Raw genomic sequence first — 24,678 nt, forward strand, 5'->3', positions numbered from 1 at the left:
AAAGGCTTCAACTCAAGCTGGAGATATCAATATTAATATTGTAATAAGGTACTAATTACACTACTTTTGTGTTACTTTTACCAAAAATAACCTCAGAAGAATGAATAGGCATTTTAAATAAATGATCATGTTGTTTCACAGAAGCTCCAGTTTATTACAGTTCATTGCTGAGCAGGTCTGACCCATTCATGCATTCACATACACTGGTCACCGCTTTGTATTGCAATCCCCTGCTTATATTAATAATAGCTTGATGATATGGAACAATTAAATAGCCCAGACTGCTCAAAATAAATTAATATCATTGATCACAGGGAGGGTCAGGCAGGCAGAGGATCAACGTCTAATAATTATGAGATATGGATAGATATTTGTGGACCTGTGGTATGAAGCACAATAAACAAATGTTGAGGTTAGCACAGCAAACAGAATGGGGTGCGACTCAGTCATTATGACAAACGCAAATTAATACAGCAGAGATGGAAGACACATCTGACGGCCCCAGCTCACCAGGGAGAGAGTTATGCACAAGAACAAGATGTATGCTGCCGATGCTCTGTTGTACACATCCAACATTTATTAACATCACCCAGATGTGCCGATCACTGGGATGAGGTAATAGTGAGCAGGAGGCCACTCCGTATCCTCGCTGCTTTCAGGCAGCCTTGGGACACAAAAACAAAGCGAGATATGTCATTATATTAATGGAAACACAATGAACATGATAATGCACAGTATGGCATGACCCAGCTGTGCCAATCACCAGCAGACCAGACCACAGACTGTATAAATAAGGTAGTTACATGACAACACACAACGACCATTTTTTTGGTGGCACACTGGCGGAAGTGAAGCAGTGTGGATCAATGAAAAATGAAAACAATTGAACAGCTTATTTCAGTTGGTAACGCATTCGGTGACATTGTAAATGTGATACTGTTACCCAAAATTGTGTTTGTAACACTTTTCATTACTTTGTTACTGCTAAAATGTAATATATTACTGTAATGCGCAGCTATGATCATAAAAAATTATATGGTGGTGACTTCTGGCAGATAATTTTGTAACTACAACAGTTGGAAAAAAATCTGTATCAGACAGAGATATCAGAATTAGCCTTAACTGCCAAGTACATGTGTACATCATAGGTGCACATACAAGGAATTCAGCTCCAGTATTTTGTTGCTCTCAATGTACAAACATAGAAATAGACATACAGCTAAACAAGGACATGTATATATATCTCCTCTACCAGAGGCCTAGGAGTTTAAGGGTGCTGTGCAGTAATAACATAATACATTTTATTTAAAAGGTGCCACCCAAGGTAACCTCACAGAGCATGATATAGAATATATACACGAACTGGGCAGACACATTGTTGCTGGGATAAGCTCAATGATACTGTTTAAAGGGGGCACAGAGGGAAGAGTCAGTTTCAAAGTGCTGAAGCCAGTTTGATTAGGTGGGTGTTGAAATGGGATTTGAAGGATGTTGTGCTGTCAGACTATTCTGGCCCCAAACCATATCCAACCAGCATCTTCTCAGCCTGTGTAAGCAGGAAAATATGGCTACCATCCTTATGAGAAGGCGATGGAAAAGGATTGGACATGTCATACGCAGAGAGCAGGACAACATCACCCGTACTCCCCTTCACTGGACACCAGATGGTAAACGTAAAAGAGGCCGACCCAAGAACACCTGGCGCAGGACGGTGGAAGGAGAGCTGAAGGCCCGGCATCACATTTGGGGTTCCGTAAAGACGCTGGCCCAGAACAGACAGGGGTGGAGATCCTTTGTTGCTGCCCTACATGCCAGCCAGCATAAAGGGCAGTAAGTAAGTAAAAGTAAGTGCTGTCAGAGTGTCGAATGTGTGGGGGTAGCGAGTTCCAGTGCCTGGGAGCAGTCAGGTGAAAACCTTGGCAACTAATGTGCTGAGGCGTGAGGAGGAAATGGTCAAAAGAAGATCAGAAAGATAAGTGGAGGCTAGGTTGTGGAGGGCCCTGAAGGTGAGCAGAGGGGATTTGTTTCATCAACCTGGTACTGAACAGGGAACCAGTGTAATTGGAAAAGAATGGGGGTGATGTGATCCGGTGATTTGGTGTGGGTAATGATCCGGGCAGTAGAGTTTTGAATGATTTGAAGTCAAGGCTCTTGATTTGGCTGAGGCAAGTATCTTAGCTGTTCCTAGGACTGCACTCTGCTGGACGGAGATTTCAAATGTTGTACCTGGAATTTGCTGGAGCCACTCTCCCAGCTTGAGGGTCACAGCCCCTAACGCTCCTGTTACCACTGGAACCACCTTGGACCTCACCTTCCATATCTGCTCCAGTTTTCCTTCAACTAACCCAATGGAGACAGCATTTAGTGGAAGGAGTACATGTAGTGACACTCCTCACCGGCAGGGGGCAGACTGCGGGAGAAGCTGCACCACAAACCTGCAGGGAGGAAAGTAGAAACGGAAGTAAGATTGATATCAACAACCTGAGTTACAACCAACTTAGGCAAAACTTTACTGCAGTTAGGACCGATACATGTTTTAAGTTATTATATTCGACACGAATGCCGTATTATGGGGGAAGTATTTTCCCGCCTGTCGCTGAAGTGGTTTGTTTTTGTGCTGAAACTCAGTGGCTAGTTTAGCCATTTAGGAGCAGCTAAGGTAGCTAACTTTCTGTCAGCGTGAATTCATTTTGACAGCCTCAGTAAACAGCAGTCTAATATGCGCAGGTTTTGCTCTGTGTTTAGTTTTAACAAGGTTGCAGGTGTGGCCGGACTGTCTGCTCGCTGTCGCTGACACGTCCCGGTAGTTTTGACAGTGCCCCGGTTTGCTCGCAATGCTCCTGCAGCTGCTCCCACCTGTCAACTAGCTGGCTCCTCTCCTCCTGTCTGCCGTCAATGGCTCACTGCGGCTCCTCCGAGCCCATCGCTAAGGTACAGGCACCGCGTCCCGACAGCACCAAGCCGTCACAGGGTACCGTCGACCAGAGCATGAAGCCGGTGCTGTTCGAGATCTTCGGCGAGATCTGGACCGTCCAGTCTCGGCTCGGCCAGGGAGTCTCGGCCTCGGTGTACAGGGTCAGCTCGGGCAGAGCCACCACCGCGGCTGTCAAGGAGTTTCAGGCCGACACTCAGGGAGGAGATTACGGGTATCACAAGGAGAGGACCGTGCTGGAAGGCATCCAGGGACATAAAAACATAGGTAACAACATTATTTCACTATTGTACGGCCATCACAGTTACATCAGTCACTTACTGTCTGCAATACTGTCGACCATTGCTCATGTTATAGATATTAGTCATACAGTTCTTAATGCACCATTTTCTAACATGCACATATCATCTGTAACTGTCAACATAAATATTTGCATGTACAAACTGTACTTTAGGGATACACAGCTTTAGCCAGGGGCCACTTTTGCAATATGAGACCAGGGGCCAGTTAATAAACATTAATAACAGTTCAGTCAGGAACACTTTTGTCAAAGAAAACTTTATTTCCATTTGCAATATTATATTTGGCGCTGTATTATATTTTGCAGTATGGCTCTGTTCTGGGGCCTGTCTGCCTTTCCTCGGGCCTACAAGAAAGCCTCTTCCACACGCCTGCATGGAAAGCATAAGGCAGAAATAGCACTCCTCTCTGCCCTTCCACATGCACGAGGCGGCAGTAGCTCAGTCCATAGGGACCTGGTTTGGGAACTGGAGGGTTGCCTGTTCGAGTCCCTGTCCGGACCAAAATATGGAGCGTGGACTGGTGGCTGGAGAGGGGCCAGTTCACCTCCTGGGCACTGCCGAGGTGCCCTTGAGCAAGGCACTGAACCCCCCGCCCGCTCGGGGCTCCTCACCAAGGGCAGCCCCCTCACTCTGACATCTCTCCACTTTGTGCATGTATAGGTCCTGTTTGTGCATGTGTGTCTTTCAGACCTGTGTGTAATTGACAAGCAAGAGTGAAAACATTGAATTTCTCCTCAGGGGGATTAATAAAGGAAATAAACTTAAACTAAACTTAAACTTAAATGAGGAAAGTCTGAGGCAGAGAGAGCAAACAGCAGAGAGCAGCAGCAAAGACCCCTGGGAACAGAACAGAGCAGCATCAATGACAAACAGAAATGACACTGATAAGTCAGACACAACATGAAAAGGAGGAGCTGGGGTGGAGGCAGGTTGCAAAGCGGCTTGCAGAGGAAGCAGCAACAATAGGCAGGCCAGAGCAGTTTAGGCATCCTGAATGAGATTTGCCAGTCGGTTGCATAGAAAGGAATCATGTGATGTATCAGCTGCTCCATCAGTTGATTGGGCTGTTTGAGATCAGCTGATCTAGCTGGGCTGTGAGCTGAGCTTGACATTGTGTCCTGCCTTAACTAACGATATGCTCAATTTAGCACAATATTTATAATAAATGAATTGCCTGTTAGGGCGGCACGGTGGTGTGGTGGTTAGCACTCTTGCCTCACAGCAAGAGGGTTGCCGGTTCGATCCCGGGCGTGAGAGCCTTTTTGTGCAGCGTTTGCATGTTCTCCCCGTGTCAGCGTGGGTTCTCTCCGGGCACTCCGGCTTCCTCCCACAGTCCAAAGACATGCAGGTTAATTGATAACTCTAAATTGTCCGTAGGTGTGAATGTGAGTGTGAATGGTTGTTTGTCTCTATGTGTCAGCTCTGTGATAGTCTGGTGACCTGTCCAGGGTGTACCCTGCCTCTCGCCCGATGTCAGCTGGGATAGGCTCCAGCCCCCCCGCGACCCTCAAGAGGATGAAGCGGTTAGAAGATGAATGAATGAATGAATGAATTGCCTATTATGAACGTTTCGATGCTTGCTGCCCTCACGCAAATGGAGTCAGCAGCCCCACACAGGTCAGGTGTATGCAGGGGTGTTTCTAGGACTTGAGGACACTCGGGGCTCCAAGTATCCCCTGAACCTCGAGGTCCACTGCCACTTTTTACCTTTTTTTCAACAAGCTCCATGTTGATGCTTTTTCTGTGCACTGATACATTATCCACATTCACATTACAAAAAAAATGCTGGTATGAATTTGTGAAGAAAATTGTTGGCGGGCCATCTATCGCTAATCCTAAATGTGTCTCTCAGACCTTAAGTTGAGTATCGCTGCTGAACATTTTCATCCAGCCCATCATGTATATCCATTCAGTATTTATTTATGCCAGTCATTTGTGGTATGCACCTGGTAGAACATTCTGTAAGACCCTTTACAAATATATGTCCTGCTTTTTAATTCTGCAATATGATCTAACCTATGAAACAGGATTTGATTCCAGTAAAACAGGCTTTCAAATTTGTGTTTGTTTGTTCTCCCCTCAGTGACACTGTACGGGGTGTTCACCAACCACAGCTGTATGGGTGTTGCCACCCGTTGCCTTCTGCTGGAGCTCTTGGATGTCAGTGTGTCTGATCTGTTGGTGAGAGGCATCAGTGGTACCCAGGGTGGTCGGTAAGTAAGGTGATGTTTCTGCTTCTCATGCAGTACAAACGCTGACTGTGGCAGGTTTACAGTTTATCAGAGCGTCTCCACTATGAATAAATTTGAGTGCGTAATGTGTTGCACCCTTGTCTGAATTGACAAAAGGTGGAGCCTATCCCAGCTGACATTGGGCGAGAGGCAGGGTTCACCCTGGACAGGTCGCCAGACTATCACAGGGCTGACACATAGAGACAGACAACCATTCACACTCAGATTCACACCTACGGACAATTTAGAGTCACCAATTAACCTGCATGACTTTGGATTGTGGAAGTCAGCCATAGTACCTGGAGTAAATCCACGCTGACACGGGGAGAAGATGCAAACTCTGCACAGAAGGGCTCCCCCACCCTGGGTTTGAACCAGGAATGACAATGCTAACCACTGCACCACCATGCCACCACTGTGGAAGCTATCTCAGCTTAACAGGAGAACCTTGAAAATTACCTGCTTTGGCTAATTTTGTTTGTTTATACAATTAAAAATTTGTTTTTTCATATTCCACGCAGCTATAGCGAAGTTAAAGCTGCATGCAGAGTATATGTTATGTTCACTCGAACGTTGATCAATGTAAATGGCGTTCTGTTGCCTTAATGATTGTTAATGCCAACAAATAAAACACCAAGGCTGTCAGATTTGGAACCCATAGCTTTATGCATATTTCTCCTTGTTGCTTTTAGTGTCGCTTGAAATATGACCAACGAATTTTGACTGTAGCTGAGGTTATACTTTTAAAAGCATGTCCGAAATATAGTGCTGCTGCTCCCAGGACAGAAAATGTCTTCTTTAATTCAGACAGTTGTATAATGGCGTGATACATGGTTCATGTGCCCATCACAAATGAAAAAAAACACCTACTTGAATAAAAATGGTTCAAATCTTCATATATTTAAGAGTGCTTTAGCTTCCGTTTTAACTTAATGTTAGGATTTTATTTCGGCAGACCCCAGCAGGGCCACTCCATGTGGCTTGTCCAGCACTGTGCCAGAGACATCCTGGAGGCTCTTGCCTTCCTTCACAGGGAAGGCTACGTCCACGCTGACCTCAAGCCACGCAACATTCTCTGGAGTGCCGATGACGAGTGCTTCAAGCTCATCGACTTCGGCCTCAGCTTCAAAGAGGGAAACCAGGTGGGTATGCCTCGCAATTTGAAGGTCATTAATAGAGTATCTGCGATAACTGTATTTCTAACTCTCTCCCTGCCTCACCTCCTCCAGGATGTCAAGTACATCCAGACAGACGGGTATCGCGCTCCAGAGGCCGAGCTTCAGAACAGCCTCGCTCAGGCTGGGGTGGAGGTGGAGGGGGACTCGGGCTGCACGGCCGCCATAGACCTGTGGAGCCTTGGTATCATCCTGTTGGAGATGTTCTCAGGAATCAAACTCAAAGACACCGTCCGCTCACAGGAGTGGAAGGTAATGATGACGATAAAGATTTAAAGGGACAAGAAGGTCTCAAAATGTATGAATGCAGAGAAAGAAAAAAACATAAAGTAAGAGGAAATATCTCTTTATAAAATAAGAAACTGACACTGCAGGACTTAATTATTTAAATAAAGGAAGTTTGTAGAAGTTTTGAATCATCTGTTATCAGTAAGGAAACGTCTCATAGAGCAGAACCTCACATGGAAAAGATAAATCGATCTTCTTTGATTTGTTTCCTTCTCCTTTAGGACAACAGTGCTGCCATTGTTGACCATCTTTTTGCCAGCAACAGTGTGGTGTGCCCCGCCATCCCTGTCTATCACCTTAGAGACCTTATCAAAAGGTTCGCTCTCACACACTCAGCTGGCGTTTCAGACTGCTTGGATATGATTACTGTTATTCACTATACTGTGTTGGCCTGCTATCTGTGTAAGCAGACTGTTGTCAGTACTTTTGTTCCATTGGACTTTTGTCGCGTTGTGTCTGCAGCATGCTTCTCAACGACCCAAAGCAAAGATGCACTGCTGAAACTGCCCTGCTGAGCCCATTCTTCAGTATTCCCTTTGGTATGTGTCAATATTTGAGACTTCCACCAGGATTAACACATCTCGAAGTGAACCATATTTAATCAGTGTGCTTGTGTGTGTGTCAGCTCCTCACATTGAGGACCTGGTTCTGCTGCCCACTCCAGTCCTGCGTTTGCTCAACCTGATAGATGACAGCCATCTGCACAATGAAGAAGAGTACGAAGGTACAACAATGCATATGTTTTCTGTCTTTAATTTATGAATGACTTGTGCCTAGTTCACACTGAACTTTAGCCCTGATTTTCCACTCATTCCCCAACTAATGTCTCAGGTTAAAGGCAAATCACCGTCGCCTCAGTGCTTGCAAATCAGCACTTGAGCGCTGAGTGAACTTTTCAAAGACGCGAGTCGAGAGCCTTGGCAATGCATCGCAGATATCTCACAGGCTAAATATCTGGACCTGTCAGGGAGCTACAGCCAGTAAGAGCACATGACACGGCTTGAGGGAGAACCTAGGGTACGGGTCGCCTGGAATAATAGGAACTTTACCATATGTGCTTTATTTGCAACACAGACCAAAGCTGTTTTTGCACCTAGAGGAAGCAGGCCATGGCTGCTTTCAGTACCTACTACAGTTACCCTTACTAAGTACGTACTGTTGCATAAAGTATCCATAAATTTGGGACTACTTTGTTATCACATTGCACCTTTAACTTTGAGCCTCATGCTCATATATTCGTTGCAATCGATAATGTGAATTTAAGTATATTGAAATATTGATTACACACACAAGTCACAAATAAGATACGGTACTCAGGCGATGTGACTTTGGTTTCAACTGTACAGAGAACTGGGGGTTGGAATAGCTAGAAAAGCATACTTGCACGTGGTATCACGTCATTTCTCGTGTCACTTCTCGCATATGGTTTTCGTGAAAAAGGTAGTTTGGAGACCAGACAAACTTATCTTGGATTTCTCTTGTGAAAGATCTCATAGCGTGTGAGCCGTGTTGCCCCTCAGTGATGTATGGTGAAAACCAAAACGACTTCAAGACTCCATATAAGAGAGCAATATGTGTAGCGTGAACAGAACAGCGGTCTGATGACTTTGAAAGTCATGCTGTGTGAACTAGGCAGTGGTTAATTACTGAGTTGATTTCCTGTTTATTTATCGTATATAGAGGTACAAGTAAGTCAAAAGGTCTGCCATTGTGTCTTCCAGACATCCTGGAGGACATGAAAGAGGAGTGCCAGAAGTATGGCTCTGTGGTTTCTCTGCTCATCCCCAAGGAGAACCCAGGGAAAGGACAGGTTAGACTGTTGATCTATGAACCAGCAATCTTCAAAATGTTTCAGTTAAACTACAGGAGTCACAGGGAACTCTCGGAGTTAGAAATATTTGTCATACAGATGTATTAATCGTACAGAACCTCCACTGTGTTTCAGATGTACAGACTTCATTAGGTTGTAGCACACTAAACTTTATGAAGACACATTTTGTACAATGAAATAATGATTTAAAAATTTGTGTAAAATATGAGGGAAAGGTGCCAATATACTCTTTTTTTCAGTTGAAGTACATTATAAAGATGATTTTAGCAGAATTTAGCAGTATTATTCTGTTAATTGACTTCATTAACACAGGTACCCTGACTAAAGTGATACAGTGGTCTCTTCTTTACTTACCTACCCCCCAATGTTCACTGGGTGCAGCTGCATTGTTACTGCGACTGCCTATATAAGCTTGTAATTATTGACAGTTGACTTGAAATCAGTATTTAATGGCACGTTTCATTGTTAGTGATGTCGTCTCAGCATATTTTCAGCAAATCAAAGCTGCAGCCATCATGGTTGTTTTCGAAAATGTCTCAACGGTGCTCCTTTTTACGGTCTTCGTCTCAAAAACATCCCATACTAGATAAACGGTTGTGATTGGGGCAGCATGTCTCAGGCCGCTGGAAATAATTTAGACTCGCAGATTCATCTGGTTTCTTGGAGAGAATAAAGGCCAGGACACCTGCTGCATCTTTTACTGCCTGGAAAATGCAATGTCGGGCACTGTGTGCAACCCTTGTGCCTACATTCAAGGGCTCACAGGCAGACTGAAGAATATTTAGTGATTCAAGGACTTTTATTAAGTCAGCGGTGTGTCAGTTAGGACAGATAAGCACACAGGAGGTTCCATTTCAGTCTTTTATTTTAAGGCAGTTTGAGCTGGTTTGAACCGAAGAAAAGAATAAAGAATGTTAAACATCATGATTCCTGCTTTGGAATAATTAATGACCCAACAAAGGTAAATTAACTTTATACACAATAACTATAAACATAGGAATAAGGAAATAACTTAAACTTAACTTAAGCAACACAACAGATGAATAATGATCTTGTAAGGTTCATATACTAGATTTAAACAACTGGATGAGGCGGGTCCTCTGTTCTCCAGAGAAAAGGATTGCCACCTGTGAGCTGCTGCTACATTTAGACTTTGGGCTCTGCTCATCCAGGAAGAGGGAGGCAGGTAGGAGGTGGCTGGGGATTTTCCATAAGCACCACATCATATCCTACTTAACTGAAATCCCGAATTCTGAGCTGATCTTCTTCCAGTGCGTATTAAAATACAGTCCATGGGACAGATGTAAAGCTCTGGGTAGCCCTGAATGTTCGACTTCTCCTCAAGATATCTGCCAGACATGCAGGACACATTGCTGAGATCCAAAAGTTGCTGCTTGAAAAACAAGTGCTTGGGAACACTTGCGTGCCACTACGGTGTGACTCTCGCTTTTGAGTGTCTCATCGGTGCATCTACATCTACAACAGTGGATTTGAAGGGGTAAAAAATGTGGCATGTGTACAGGCCCTTTGCTTGTTAAACAAAAATGTAACATGTATGTATTCTAGTGGACTCTGATCCGCAACGAAGCCATGGCACGACCAGAGAGCATTGCAGCTACATCCAGTCAACATTGGGGATTACATACACTCATTCATTCACCTACTAATTTCTCAACATGTCCTGTGTGTGGCCATCAGGTGTTTGTAGAGTATGCCAACTCCAGCGACTCCAAAGAGGCTCAGAGGCTGCTGACGGGCCGCACCTTCGACGGGAAGTTTGTCGTGGCCACCTTCTACCCTCTCAGCGCCTATAAAAGAGGTTACTTGTACCAGACTGTGCAGTGAAGTCCTGAAGTTCAATTTACACCTCTGCACTGTTTGCATGGAAAAACACAACTGCATAAGCCACCACTGGGGAGAGCTCATTTTCTGCCTTTGAAAATAACCACCACAGGTCATGAGTGGCTGCCCTGCAGTTTGAGTTCAGATGATTCAGTTATTAATAAGTGTAGTTCAAAGTTCTGCATGTGTGGTTTTCTACGGTCAATCTGTTTCACGCAGAGTGTAAATTGAACTCAGCTGTGAGGAATAAACAGCAACACTTTATTTCTGCTGCTGCCTCCAGTCTGTGTGCTAGTCTTTATCAGTGCATACCCCTCTAGAGCTTGAAGGTGACCTGCACCTATCTCATTTAATGACTCCAGGCCAGAGGTCTGTTGTCTGGGTACAGCAGTTTCTGTTCTAGCTTCCATTTCACCATCATTCATTTCTAGAAATTACCACACTGAAAGAATGAGTAATTAGGACAAGTAAAATCTTCTCCGATGTGGGTTGCTAGAACAAAAGTCTGAGAATCTGTGTTTCACATTACATCTAAAGAGTTTCATATCTGTAGACAAAGTGAAACACTTAATCTCATCAGTTGAGTCAGGGATGTGAGAAGAAACATGTAGCAGGGTAACACTCATCTCTCAGTAGTATGAGTGGGAGTTTTATGTCTGTCAAACCTGAAATAATAATAAATCTTAGGTTATTATTTCTTAAATTGAACATTTAATGAGAGGAATCAGCGTGGTACAAGGGGATTATACAGGTGTCCTCTGCTGGCTCCTCAGGCTGTTTTCAGGGAGAAGTGGTTTGGAGTGACCCCCCTCCACCAGCTGGTAGTTTTCACTCAGTCTCTGCCATTATCTGAGCAAGCCAAGGGCCCCTAGTGCCCTGCCCTGTAGCCTTATGCTTTGTAGCTTTTTATTTTCAAAAGTCTACATACTCAGAGAATATTTATATCATCCGTTGACTTTGCTCCCATTTATATGGAAGCCCATTGAAGCAAAAGAGTGGAAAGAAAAGATCCTGTGAGTCACTGTGAGAAACTTTCTTGAAATAATAGTATCTGATTTAGTATCTCCAAATAACAGTATCTCGAAATAATGACTTAGTACTTCAAAATAATACTTAGTATCTCAAAATGATGACTTAGTTTGTCAAAATAATGACTTAGTATCTTGAAATAATGACTTAGTATGTCAAAAAACAACTTAGAATCTTGAAGTTATGACTTGGCATCTCAACAATGACTTAGTATCTCAAAAAAAATACTTTTTATCTTGAAATAATGACTAAGTATGTCAACAGAATGACTTGCTTTCTTGAAATTTTGACGTAGTATCTCGAAATAATGACTTAGTATTTTGGGGAAAAAAATGACGAAGTATCTCAAATTAATGACTTAGTATCTCGAGAAAAAAAAATGACTAAGTATCTCAAATTAATGACTTGGTATCTTAAAATCGCGACTTAATATCTTGAAATAATGACTTAGCATCTCAAAATAATGACTTAGTATCTCGGAAAAAATGACTAAGTATCTCAAATTAATGACTTAGTGTCTTAAAATCACGACTTAGTATCTTGAAATAATGACTCATTATCTCAGAATAATGACTAAGTGTCTCGAAATAATGACCTAGAATAAAAAATGACTTAGTAATACAAATTAATGACTTAATATCTCAAAATTATGACTTAGTATCTTGAAATGATGTTTCGGAATAATGACTAAATATGTTGACAATGACTTGGCATCTCAAAATAATGACTTAGTATCTCGGAAAAATGACTAAGTATCTCAAAATAATCTCAAAATAATCCAGAATAATTCCTTAGTATTAAAAAAACTTATAAGTAATTCAAATGAATGACTTAGTTTCTTAAAATCACGACTTAGTATCTTGAAATAATGACTTAGTATCTCGACATAATGACATGATGTCTCGAAGTTTTGACTTATTTTCTCAAAATAATGACCTAGTTTCTCAAATGATCACTTAGTATCTTGAAATGAAAACTCTGTGACTCAAAATAAAGACTTAGAATCTCAAAATAATGACGTTGCATCTCAGAAGAAGTATCTTGAATCAATGACTTGGTATTTCGAAATGATGACTAAATATCTGGGTATAACGACTTAGCATCTCGATATAATGACTTAGCATCTCAAAGAATTTGTATCTTAGTAATAATGATTAACTTTCTTAAAATTTTGGACCTTCCATTCATGATGGTAGACCCAATATTTTGAGATACTAAGTCTCTATTTTGAGGGAGTATATCATAACGACTAACAGGATCTTCTTTTCATCACATTGGCGGAAATATGCTTCCATACCTTTATGAGGACATACAGTGAGTTTTGTGTTTTGACTACAACACTGAACAGCACATGAACAAGTGAATATTTTTGAGTGCATGCTGAAAATGACTGATGTATGAATAAAATCTGAAAATTTTCCAGTTGGAAAATGAGTGTATGAACAAATCTAGTAGAAGCTCCAGTAGTGGTAGAAAGTGTCTTCTGACTAACTTAAACCAAGTACGCTTTACTTTTTAGTGACCTTGTAGTCATGGTGTAATGGGAATAACAGTCCAGAGCCAAAGTGCTGAGCAGCCTATAGCTGTTTAGAGTCTCACTGAGACAGGAGGAAGTGCAGATATACAGTAGCCAGTGTACATGTAAGAAAAGTGGTTAAAAGCCACTGTGTGTAATGTTTGCAGTGTCTTTAAAATCTTGCTAATGGCTTAGGTTGTTATTTGAAGAAAATTGGGACAATCTAGTGGACGTTGGTGCAGTTTATGTGTCGCTTTCGCCAAAGTTGGACATTTTTGAATCCTGCACATGGTGGCTTTAAAGATTGTGTCGCACTATGCATATGAGACGTGTAGAGAGAATGTTCAGTGGCGACTGCACTAAATAGATTGTTACAGTCTTCAAGTGAGACTTTTAATCTTTCAGTTAGTTTGTGCATGAACCAGTGGATTGATACATAGACTGCAAACCTTGTAGAAATATGTTTCACAAAGGTGTCTGTTTTTGGTGAACCCAAAATGCAGGATATAGAATTGTGTCATACCTTTGTCAATGTCAAGAGATGTTGCTAGTTGCATGACTGGAGAGGAAAGTTTTATGAATCAGTAATGTGACAGAAATGTCGTAAATTGTGCAGTCTTGAAATGAAATAATATAATTTTGTTGTGTTATATTGATTCTATCAGGGCAGTGAGACAGCTTTACCGATAGAGTCCAGGAAGAGGCATGATATGGTGGTTAGCAGTGACAAAGAGTTGTCAAGCTCTGTAATTTTGCAGTGGAATTAGGGCTGCATGATATGAGGAAAATATGCAATATGCAATAACGTTGTTAAATATTGCAATAATGATATTACTTGCCATTAGCTAACTAGCTAAAACACAACTTTGCTTGTTCAATTATAAAATGAACGGAAATTCCAGCATTCTTTTATTGAACAAATTGAACATTGAACTAAACACAAAAGGCACCAATAAAAAAGAATGATAGTTACATTTTAAAGTGCAGTTTTCTACTGATACTCTCTTTCAGCTAACTAAAATAAAATCCCTGACTGCAATATCGCGGTCTTTCATGATGCGTTTATCGCACAGGTCGACACTGCAATCACGCAAAAAAAAGAAAGATATATTGTGCAGCCCTAAGTGGAATGTACTTTTACATTGTAGATGCATGGATTATTTTGTTCAGTTGGACTGGATATGTAGTATCCGTCACACCCACTCAGTCACACTGAAACAATGATTTCTACACAAGTGCCCTCTGACATTCAAGCTAGCTACCTAACCAAAATGCTGCTATAACAACAGGTTGTATGACACCTGCTCGTGTCGATTTTCCTCAAGTAGCCAAACAGTTGCAGATGCCTTAGAGAATACTTCCCTTCCAAGTTACAAAATGGAGCAGGAAACTATTTTAGCTTCTTCGTAAAGCTGGCTCATTCTTCACTGTATTTTTGTTAAAGCCAGACTGTGTATGTTTTACCCAACAGCAGCAACTGCGACTAGAACTGACAATGATAGTATGATGCTAATCCCAGTGTTGGAATTAAGCACCAGCCACAAGCCAAATGCTGTGACTGCTAGATTTGCTTCACTCAACAACAGCCAAAAAAAAAAAACACTGGTAAATTATTGAGTCACTGGAAGATTTTGGAATCTATCAGCTCCAGTGACAGGTGGACAAAATACTAATTCCCATCCCTGGATCATGCTACTATTAGCTACAGCTAATGCTAACCTAATGGGTTAGCTAAATTTTGAACAACTAAATACTAGAAATGCTAACCTACAATTTAGCATTAAAGGGACAGTTAACCCCAAAATCAAAAATACATATTTTTATTCTTACCTGTAGTGCTGTTTATCAGACTAGGTTGTTCTGGTGTGAGTTGCAGAGCATGCATCTTCTCATGGACTAGAGGCTTGTGCTTGTGACAGCATGAGATGTAAACATTAATGATGTCCTCCTCAGCTGAGCTGTAACGTTAGCAAGCTCAGTGGTACTACGTGAGCTAGCAGGAGAGTAGTTGAAACATATAAAACTACTCAGATTGTCCTGAGTAATGGTCATGATTTCATGAGGAGTTTTTCAAATGTATTTTTTTTTTTTTTTGTGCTTTGAGCACCACAAGCCGAGTCCCATCTAGTTCCATTATATTGGAGAGAAGGCAGACATCTCTACTGCCGATATCTCCAACAGTTGGCAACTCACACCAAAACAATCCGGACTGATATATAGCACTACAGCTAAGAGAAAAAATATGTATTTTTGACTTTGGGGTGAACTGTCCCTTTAAATACTGCTTTGCATGTAGAGTTTACCATTAAGCTAAAATGCTAAGTAATTATATCAGTTGTACAAGTGAAGAAGCTCAGTAATGTGCTTTATAGACCCATGTTTACTTTTAAGTTTGCTTATATTAGCTAACAACAGCCACCATAAGTAGGGATGCACGATAATATCGGGAAGTCATTGGTATCGGCTGATATTGGCTTTAAAATGAACTATCTGATTCAGCCAACTTTCTTATTTTGCACAATGAATGAATATTACATACATTGAAAAGCATTGTGTTTCATGTCTCTATCTGCTGGTGGGCCGTCACGATAAGACAATGCATGCATAATATGATGTTAAATCCACAACAGAAGAGACTTGATGATCACTAAAATTAGGTGGGGAAAAAGTGGATATATCGATATCGGTCAAATGAATTGTTACATATCGGCATATCCAATATTGTGCATCCCTAGCCATAAGTTAGTGGCCATACACCACTAAGCAACGCTGCAGCAGCAAAATCTGTAGTGTACTGAATTTAGCAAGGGTGTGTTTTATTGCTTAGTTGTTAAACTTTTAATTTGTAAGTGGAAGAATGAGTTATTTCTTCACAGTCTGTAAAGAGCTGCAGCTGGTTCATGTTGTAGAGCACAAATAGAGCCCTGCTTCGTCAGGGTGGGTACTTTGGGTGATGTAAGCATGTTAGAAAAACGTGATGTTCATATAAAATAGAACATTTTTGACGCGTATGAAGATATAAATCTTTGTCTGTCTGAGACGTATTTTTATTAAATAATGTGTCGTTCCTTCCCCTCTGAGAAAATCTGTTTAAATTCTGCAATTAAAAATATAAAAACAGATTCAGGGCCAAAGTTGCAGGTCTGATCTCAAGTACTACACAAAAAAAAAACAAAACATATTTTTCTATCAACTTTATTTGTATGTGCCTGAAATGTGAATTCCAAAGTTTCCACTCGAGTGCGCCGCTGGCCTAAAAATCTCGATGTGAAACTTGAATTGGACTCCAACCACTTGACTGCACAGCACTTTTGAATTAGCAATCTGTGGTATGGAAGCGGGATGATCAGTGTTGTCAGTTGCTTATAACCAGTCGTCCTCAGAAACTAAACAACACATTTTCTTCCAATTTTTTTTATTTGTCCCGTAGTTTGTCAAAGACCTGCTGCAGAAAATTAATCTTTGATAATGTCACAATATTCCTTTGAAGTTTAATTTAGTTCTTGATCATCTTTCAATATATAACCGTCTTCTCTATGTCTGATTCAGTGAGACTGTCCTCCCCAGAAACAATTTATAGAAGCAGCTCATTGTTAGTTTTTCATATTTATGTTTAGTGTAGGTGGTGACCAGTGTGACTGGTGTGACAGTGGTTGCAGTGTTTATGACAGGAGCAAAGGAGGAGGTCAAGTGATGTAGTATAAAGAGGGACAAGGTATGCGTAGGGACGAGTTTGGGTTGGATGAATGGCTCAAACAAACACAGGACTTTGACCCAGGAGATTGCTGTTTGTGTCCCGTATGAAACCAAAAGTCAATGTTGAGTTATTTTAACTTTCACACATAAATTAACTGACGCCACATACTTTAAATTAACTTATATACGTAACATTTGTAACGTAACAAACAGAATTATTTTAAGCCTAACCTTGAGTCATTGGCAAACAACCTACTCTGTTGTTAGAAATGAGGACATGTTGATGTCCTGCCACAGGTATGGGCACTAATTCAGGAAACACTCCTGTGGATCGTATTAGAGGGTGAGAACAGTGTGGTCGTACGGGTTTGGTAGTGTCTTTAGTTTTCTGTAGCAATGCTGCCACATGCTTACTGACTTGGTCCCTGCAAGAATAAACTCTCTATAGGCTTAATATACCTTATCAAATAGAGAGTACAGGCCTTAAGTTCTGTGGCTTGTAAAACGCTTTAAGGAGAATTTGGAGATTGTTGCGAGAACTCCCTTTGTTCGTGTTCGATGATGCATGACAAATTAGTGTTTGTAGGTTGTGGTCGTTGCATGGTTTTGAGATACTGTGTTAGCGAGTGTGTCGAAAACTGATCACAACTTCCACAGCTCAGTCTTGCCTTGTCTAACTACTCGCTAACAAAGGCTTATGTTGTGTTCACCAAGCACAATGTTAATTTTCACGTTGCTTTACTCGCGTGAGGTTCGACATTAGAATATTTTGTGATGACTCGCTTCATATGCACAAATAAGTGGATTTCAGTGCTGATTGGCTATCGCGGCATGAATCGACCACTGAAGTTCAGATTTTTTAACTCTAGCGAATACGCATTTGACTTTGGCTCTTCAAGCATTAATAGCAGCTGCCACAGAGCTATGAGTATCTGCAGAGGAACAGAAATATTTTTTAGCAGTGTTTGAATATTAGACTCAGTGTTTATTGTGGCTACTGTTGATCAGAATGGTGTAATATCAAGTTGTCTGCTGCATGCTGATTCTGTTTGGGTAAGAGCTCACATTAGTTGAATCCTGAATCTTACCAGCTGAGCTCGAGGATATGCAAAGTCAGCTGTTTTTTGTGTTCGTTTACACAGTGATAATCGTTTTTATTGATTTTACGCTTGTGGAGTTAGTTAGTCTTTTTTATTTTATCACTATATAATTAGTAGCTCTCAGTGTAGAGGGCGTAGTGTTTTTGTGTTTCCAAATTAGGTGTTTGCTATGCAGGTGAAAAAAAAGATGCGAGAACATGCAACATGCTGATCACCCTGCAAATGTGATATTAATGGACTAATGAGTCTTGTCTCAGTCATGATGATGCTGTGTGCACGTGGTTAATGCTCACTGTCACTGTTGACCATTGAGGTGAATGTGAACACAATCCAGCTTGACCATTATTTAAACATTTAAGTCAAGCAGCATCATGAGATTATCAGACACATGCTTCTATTGCTACCTATTGGTGATCACATGCAACCGAGGCTGCAACTGACAATTATTTTTTTGTATCATCGATTATTATCGTTTTTAAATTTTCTTTCGTATCAAAGTAATCCAGTGGTAGTTGTCTGTATAGCATGTTTTGCCTTTTTGATAGGACAGTCGTAGATTGACAGGAAAGGTGGGAGAAAAGGGGAATGGCGTGCAGGAAAAAGGGGACGTGGGTCACCGCGAAGGACGCACACTGTACTCGGTGAGCTAGAGGTCGTCCCACTTGGTCACACTTTTAATGGTGAAAATTTACCAAAATATCAACAAATACAGGCAAAACTGTGGCTCAGGTTTTAGCCCACAGTTAACGTGTAAAAATTATACTTCCTGTTTACATAGTACGCGCAGTTGTCTCAATCTTGTCTGCATTTTTTCGATGGAGTACATAAACGAGCAATCAATTGTTTAGATTGTCGACGATAACTTTTTTGTTGATTGATCAATCAAATAATCGTCTAATTGCTGCAGCACTAATGCAAACTTACTTACCTGCTCACAGAATATCAGCAACTGCATCCAGAAATGTTAGTTTAAGCTAGTATGTCATGCTAAAAAAAAGCATAGCTTCAAATAAGCCTGCTCAAACTCTGTTGTTGATGTTGAACCTTATTGGTCTCACACTCCAGCTGATTGATAGTTGACTACAGTGAGGAGGCCCCGACTGGAATATTTTTCTTTTCAGCACTGACTGCTTTGCCATTGTGAGACTATTGAGTCTTGATTCGTTACGTTCAACAAATCATTGGTGTGTTCAAATTCTCTGTATAAAGATTGGCTACATGTTATCAAATGTGATATAACTGCCATATGTTTTTGTACCGTAACACACTAAGGCCATATGGTCAAATTTAAATAATTTATTTATTCAAGATGTAATAACAATAACTTATCTTCCCAGTCCATTGGGAGCAAACTTTAAACACACAAAAGAGATGAGCCACGAGGGCCTGTGTTGAAGGTGAGCGCTTCATCCCAGCGCTTCATGAAAAAAGGGCTGGCAGCACTTTTTTTAATGACGTGCTTTGCGAGGGTTTTGTTTTTATAACAACATTTAATTTACACATTGAAACAGTAGCCTGGTAGCTAACATAACGCTACATTAACAAAGGATGTACCACACTATCAACAAAAACTTTACAAAGCAGCAACATGTCGTGTCTGCCAGCTGATCTGCTCCCGAGCTTTTCTGTCTTTGTTGTGACAGTAGAAAGAAGCCCTGCTAAAGGGAAAGTTCAGAGATTTTCAACTTAAAGCACTTGGAGCGGTCGCACAAAAAAGGTGGAGCGATGGCGGCTGCATGTGGCCACATATGTTCACTCCTTAGTGAGAGCAATTGAAAAACGGTACTCTACAACAACAGCTTGAGTTTACACACCTGCAAAAAGCCACCAGATCCTGTTTGTTCATGATGCGTGTGAATATGTCCTGCCATATTTGGCATGTTGTCTGAAGTGGCATGTATTATCTGCCCTCATGCTTCCATGCCTGATGTTGGCATAGATAGAACCAGTAGATGGCACTAAAGGGCGCAGTCAGAAGTTTTAGCTGCAACAAACGCAGCAACAGTGGAGGAGGTCGTAATACACTACCTTTAAACAGAGGCAGTGTTGTAGACGGCGGTGGTCTGTGCAGCCATCATATACGCCCCAACATGTGAACAGAGAATTCTTTTCACTAATTTCACTATGCGTTATTATATATTACAGATTTGTTCTGTTCTGCCGTTATCTAAATTTCGTTTCCTATGATCGTATCTCACTTGAGCCACGCTTCTCTGTTTCGTCCGTATCCATAAGCTCTCAGAAAACATGCACAAAATACGGATGAAAAGAAAACAGGACAGAAGGCTCCGTCCATCTTCGTCTTTGTATCTAACGTTGAGCATAAGGTGAGCCCGTAGGCTGCAGTACTGATGATAAGTGCACAGTGTTGTTGGCACACACAGAGGGGAAAGGCTGGAGAACAGAATCAGAGCTCTGTCACACTCGTTGGGTGATTCTGAACCAGTTGTTACTTCATATTGTGGAGCTGAAGATGGGTTGAAGCTGCCTTGCTTTTACATGCACTGGCTTCAAGTCCAACACGGGACAGACAGATGGACAGAGGCCTCTGTCCTCTAAGGCTTTCATGTGTAAGTCTCCTGCTTTGCTGGCTTCATGCTTGGCTCCAGTCCTTGATTCTTGTCCTCATGTCTGTCTGTGTGGCTCCGACTCCAACAGGCGTCTTCCTCTCCCAGCTTTTATAGCTGTGTTATTTTGTATCACGAGTTCTACCTGTCTTCCCATCAGTTTGAATTTGATACTGGCTTCATTAGGCTTCTTCTTTTTATTGTTGGCACTGCATGACATGAAATATGAGTGTTTAAGTCTTAACATTTCAAACACTGACTTCTCGCTGCCGTTTGGGTCTGACAGTGAGCTAAAGTGCAGCTTTAAGTCCATTTATCTTCCATTTTCTGTCATTTCTCTGTCGTCTTTTTGTCTTCGCTGCTCAGCGCGGCTCCTTCTTTGTGCACTGACAGAGATTCAGGGCTGTGCTTTAATTTCATAGCATCTGACCTCTAGGCCTGACTTTGATAAGCTCTCAGCACATTTGTGCATTAATGTGTGTGTTGAGATAACTTGGACAGTGTTTGTGTGTGTGTGTGTGTGTGTGTGTGTGTGTGTGCAGTTAGAGAATGAAGTAGCGGTAAAAAGTTACTACAGTTTTGGGAGGCAGTGTTTCTCAGTTGTAAGAGCTGTCTGCTGTGTGTGTGATTCGTCTGAAACATTGTGCACCAGACTATTTTCTTCCATTTGTGTAGGGGTGTGTGTGGGTGCGTGTGTGTGTGGGGGGGGTAGGGCTGCACGGTATGAGGAAAATATGCAATAACATTGTTGAATATTGCGATACTATTTCCAGTAGATACTAAAGTGTACTCAGTTCAAAACAAATAGCTTTTTGAATTTAAACAAAAAGAAAGGAAATTAATTCCAGCTTTCTTCCGTTAAATAAACTGAACATTAAACTGACACAAAAGGCACCAATTTGTAAAAAATGAACGATAGTTACATTTTGAAGTGCAGTTTTCTACTGATACTCTCTTTCAACTAACTAAACAAGTCCCTGAGTACAATACGGCAGTGTTTCATGAGGCGTTTACACACAAGTTGACATCGCGATGACGATCAGAAAATGATATTTGGTGCAGCCAGAGTGTGTAGTAGTGTGCTGTTTGCTTGCAATCTCAATTTTAAATCATAAGTACAGTCTGAGTAGGAGTGAGTAAGTGCATATGCAAGTGTGCAGCCAGCCATTTATACTGTGATGTCTTTAGTGTCCATTCCTATTAACAAAGCACACATTACATAAGGCTCATCTTTACAGCACAGACGATAGAAGATGAAGTACAGTGGTGTTCAGAAAAGATCAAAATGCTTCGTTCTGCTCAGCAGAGCCGGACACAAAACTTTCCCTCAGTCAGCTCAAAGTTTACGTCCTGTCAACACGTGTACAGATGTTTTTATAAATGGATAGTGTCCGTTTCGTCCACAAGCAGATGGAGTTTTAGATGGAGTTGCTCAAGGTGCTTTCAGACCTAGAGTTGTCTTGCTTTGGTCTGAATCAGGGACTAATTTAGTTACAAAGCTGGATAATTGCCTAGAGGTGATTCGTTTTTACAAGCAGACCGAACCAGATCAAATGCCTTGTGTGAGAAAGCTGCTCTTTATTGGTCAGAATTTCCATGTGGGAAAAATCCAGGAAGTAAAGCAAACGTTGAAGAAGAGTACACTTGCAAGATAAATGTGACACTTTCTAATGTCACAATGGAGGGACAACTACGCAGGTTGATTTTAGCGCTGCTCATCGTGGACTATATTGCTGTCATTGTTCATTTTAGTCAAACCATACAGTTTGAAAACGAGGCGCGGCTCCAACTAGAAAACAATGTTTTGATGCATTGGATGTGCTGAATGTGCATATTAAGGCAGTACAGGAGGAGGTGCACATTAATAATCCTCCAGGACTGTAACATGCTCATGTTTAACCCAACCAGAGTTTGTTTGTAACCAGACTGAGACTTTCTTGAAGAGGTGGTCTCTGTTTTGGTGCAGTTGCTGTGTTCACACCTGCCCAAACGAACTGCACTCAGGGGGCAAACGAACTTGAGTTTGATTGAACCAAACAGGGCAGGTGCAAAAGTAACTACGCAAGCAACTTTTGCATGTCCAGAGCATTCCCCGAATCTTTAAGTGAGCTCTTTATATCAAAAGAGAATCAACAATGATGAGATCTCCAGTCAGCATTTTGAAAAAGATAGCTTGCACACTCTACCACCTTTGAGACTGTGGAAGACAGCTAACGTCTGTAAGCGTTTGGAGTCGTTTCGGTGTTCTAGTGTGGGCGCAGGTATTTTGTAAAACGAAGGTTGTGTGAACAGAATTAAACGGGGAAAATTTCCATCTGTAGAAATATCTGTACACGTGTAGACGAGGCCTTCATCACAAAAACCACACCTTCAACTGAAGGCGAAAAAGAACAATCACAATCCTTGCAGTTAGTGTCATACATATTGACAGGAAGTGTTTACTGCTGGTAGAAAAGAGCTGTGATTTTGTGCGAATAACAACTTTTTTTTTTTTAAATTAATTCTGATTTAAAGCTGCATTAATTCATTGATTTGCCAGCCAGAAAACAACTGTCCAAAATAGACTAAAAAACTATGTCGAGCTGTGAACTTCAGATTCAGGTGATAACTTTACACATTGTTTTCTTTAATCCATAAACATATTAATTAGTGCAGCTTTAAATACTTGTGTTACATTCAGTGTTGGAATGTAACTAAGTACATTTACTCAAGTACACTACTGAAGTACAGTTTTGATGTATTTGTACTCAAGTATTTCCATTTTATGCTTTATTATACTCTTTTTTTTTTTTTACTTAAGTTACTTTGCAGATTCAGATTATCAACACAAAATATACATCAACTAATAAATTGTGATGTGAAGGTGTTGGGGAATAAAAATCAGCTTCACAGAAGGTATATAAAGTAATTAAAAATAGCCCCAGCTTAATCAGCTACAAGATTAAAGTGACAAACATTATTATAACACAATTACATGTATTATTCTGAAATGAGCCATACTTTGACTTTTGGTACTTCAAGTATATTTTGATGCTAATACTTTTGTACTCTTATTTAAGTAAAAGTTTGAATGCACTGTGCAGTTTCTACTACTTTACTCAGAGATGTACTATGCAGGATTTTAAAAACTCCCTCTCAAACATCACTTCAGACCCTCTCTCAGTGTGTGGTGGTGTGGCCCTCTGCCTGAACTTCCTTATTTCCTGTGTTCAGGTTGTTTATGGTTGCATATCCCCACGTTGCCCAGGTGAGGGCAGGGCTTTATATAAAGGTAGTGAACAGGTGCCACACTGTATGCAGCGGCCATCCAAGTGACACAGTGCCAGACAAACGAAAGAACAGCGAGGCAAAACGGGCGTGTTTAAAAACAGTAACTGACAATCCTGCATAGTATACCTTCAAGTAAAAGGTCTGCTTCCACCACTGGGTACGTTTGAATATTTTGGCAATCATATAAAATGGGTCCTGTGAGCTCTGCAAAAATAGGAGACAATGCGCTCAACTCACAGAAACAAAAAACTGGGTGCTGAATTCCAAATAAAGTTTAAAATTCAAAAAGATGAGAGGAACAGCACTCCAAGTTTATCAAATTTTATTTTGTCACACAGACGTTTTGGGTCTGGCCCTTCTTCAGTGTGCTCTGGCAAACAATACAAATTCATTTTGTTTGTTTTGAAACTGTCAGACAAACTAAATCAAAATGATTTGATCAGAACGGGGAACTTGCACAGGTATTATATCATCATTTTGAGTCCTCAAAACTCTTATGTCTTTTTTTTTTTTAATTATTATTATCAAAAGACAATCTTTATGATCATCATCGCCATTTTTGGTTGTGGTCTTGCTTTTGGTTTTATTTGAACCAGTTTGGTCGAGAGGCAGTTTGTTGAATGTTGTGTAAAAGTTGGATTCTGATGGAAAAATAGAGTCTGCACCCGAGTCCATGCTCCGAGTTTTGGTGAGAATTAAATATACGTTCATGGGATTGTTTTCTAGTGTACAGACTCTATTTTTCCATCTTTCACATATTTTTCTGTCCAGCATCTTGTATTTATCATCTCTTTGATAAAAGTTGGATTCTGACTCTCGATGATGTTCCAAAGGACAGTGGGATGTTTTCAGAAGTGGGATGAGTGATTTGGTTGAATAAATTAAAACAATTTTTCTCT

The 24,678-nt window shown here is 41.0% G+C and overlaps 1 protein-coding gene across 2 annotated transcripts; it reads left to right on the forward strand.

Moving 5' to 3' along the window:
* Positions 1-162: 162 nt before the first annotated feature.
* Positions 163-22,410, forward strand: uhmk1 (U2AF homology motif (UHM) kinase 1). 2 transcript variants are annotated; one of them, XM_049587044.1, is made up of 10 exons: positions 163-2,659; positions 2,746-3,199; positions 5,318-5,447; positions 6,421-6,607; positions 6,695-6,892; positions 7,150-7,244; positions 7,391-7,467; positions 7,554-7,652; positions 8,650-8,738; positions 10,458-22,410. In XM_049587044.1, exons 2-10 carry the CDS (start codon positions 2,896-2,898, stop codon positions 10,602-10,604), a joined length of 1,326 nt encoding a protein of 441 aa, XP_049443001.1. In that variant the 5' UTR covers positions 163-2,659; positions 2,746-2,895; the 3' UTR covers positions 10,605-22,410. The 2 variants fall into 2 exon arrangements, with proteins under 2 accessions (XP_049443001.1, XP_049443000.1); XM_049587043.1 differs by having other exon boundaries at positions 163-3,199.
* The last annotated feature ends 2,268 nt before the right edge of the window (positions 22,411-24,678 follow it).

This window comes from Epinephelus fuscoguttatus, linkage group LG10 (genome assembly GCF_011397635.1).
Source record: "Epinephelus fuscoguttatus linkage group LG10, E.fuscoguttatus.final_Chr_v1".
Taxonomy (NCBI): Eukaryota; Metazoa; Chordata; class Actinopteri; order Perciformes; family Serranidae; genus Epinephelus; species Epinephelus fuscoguttatus.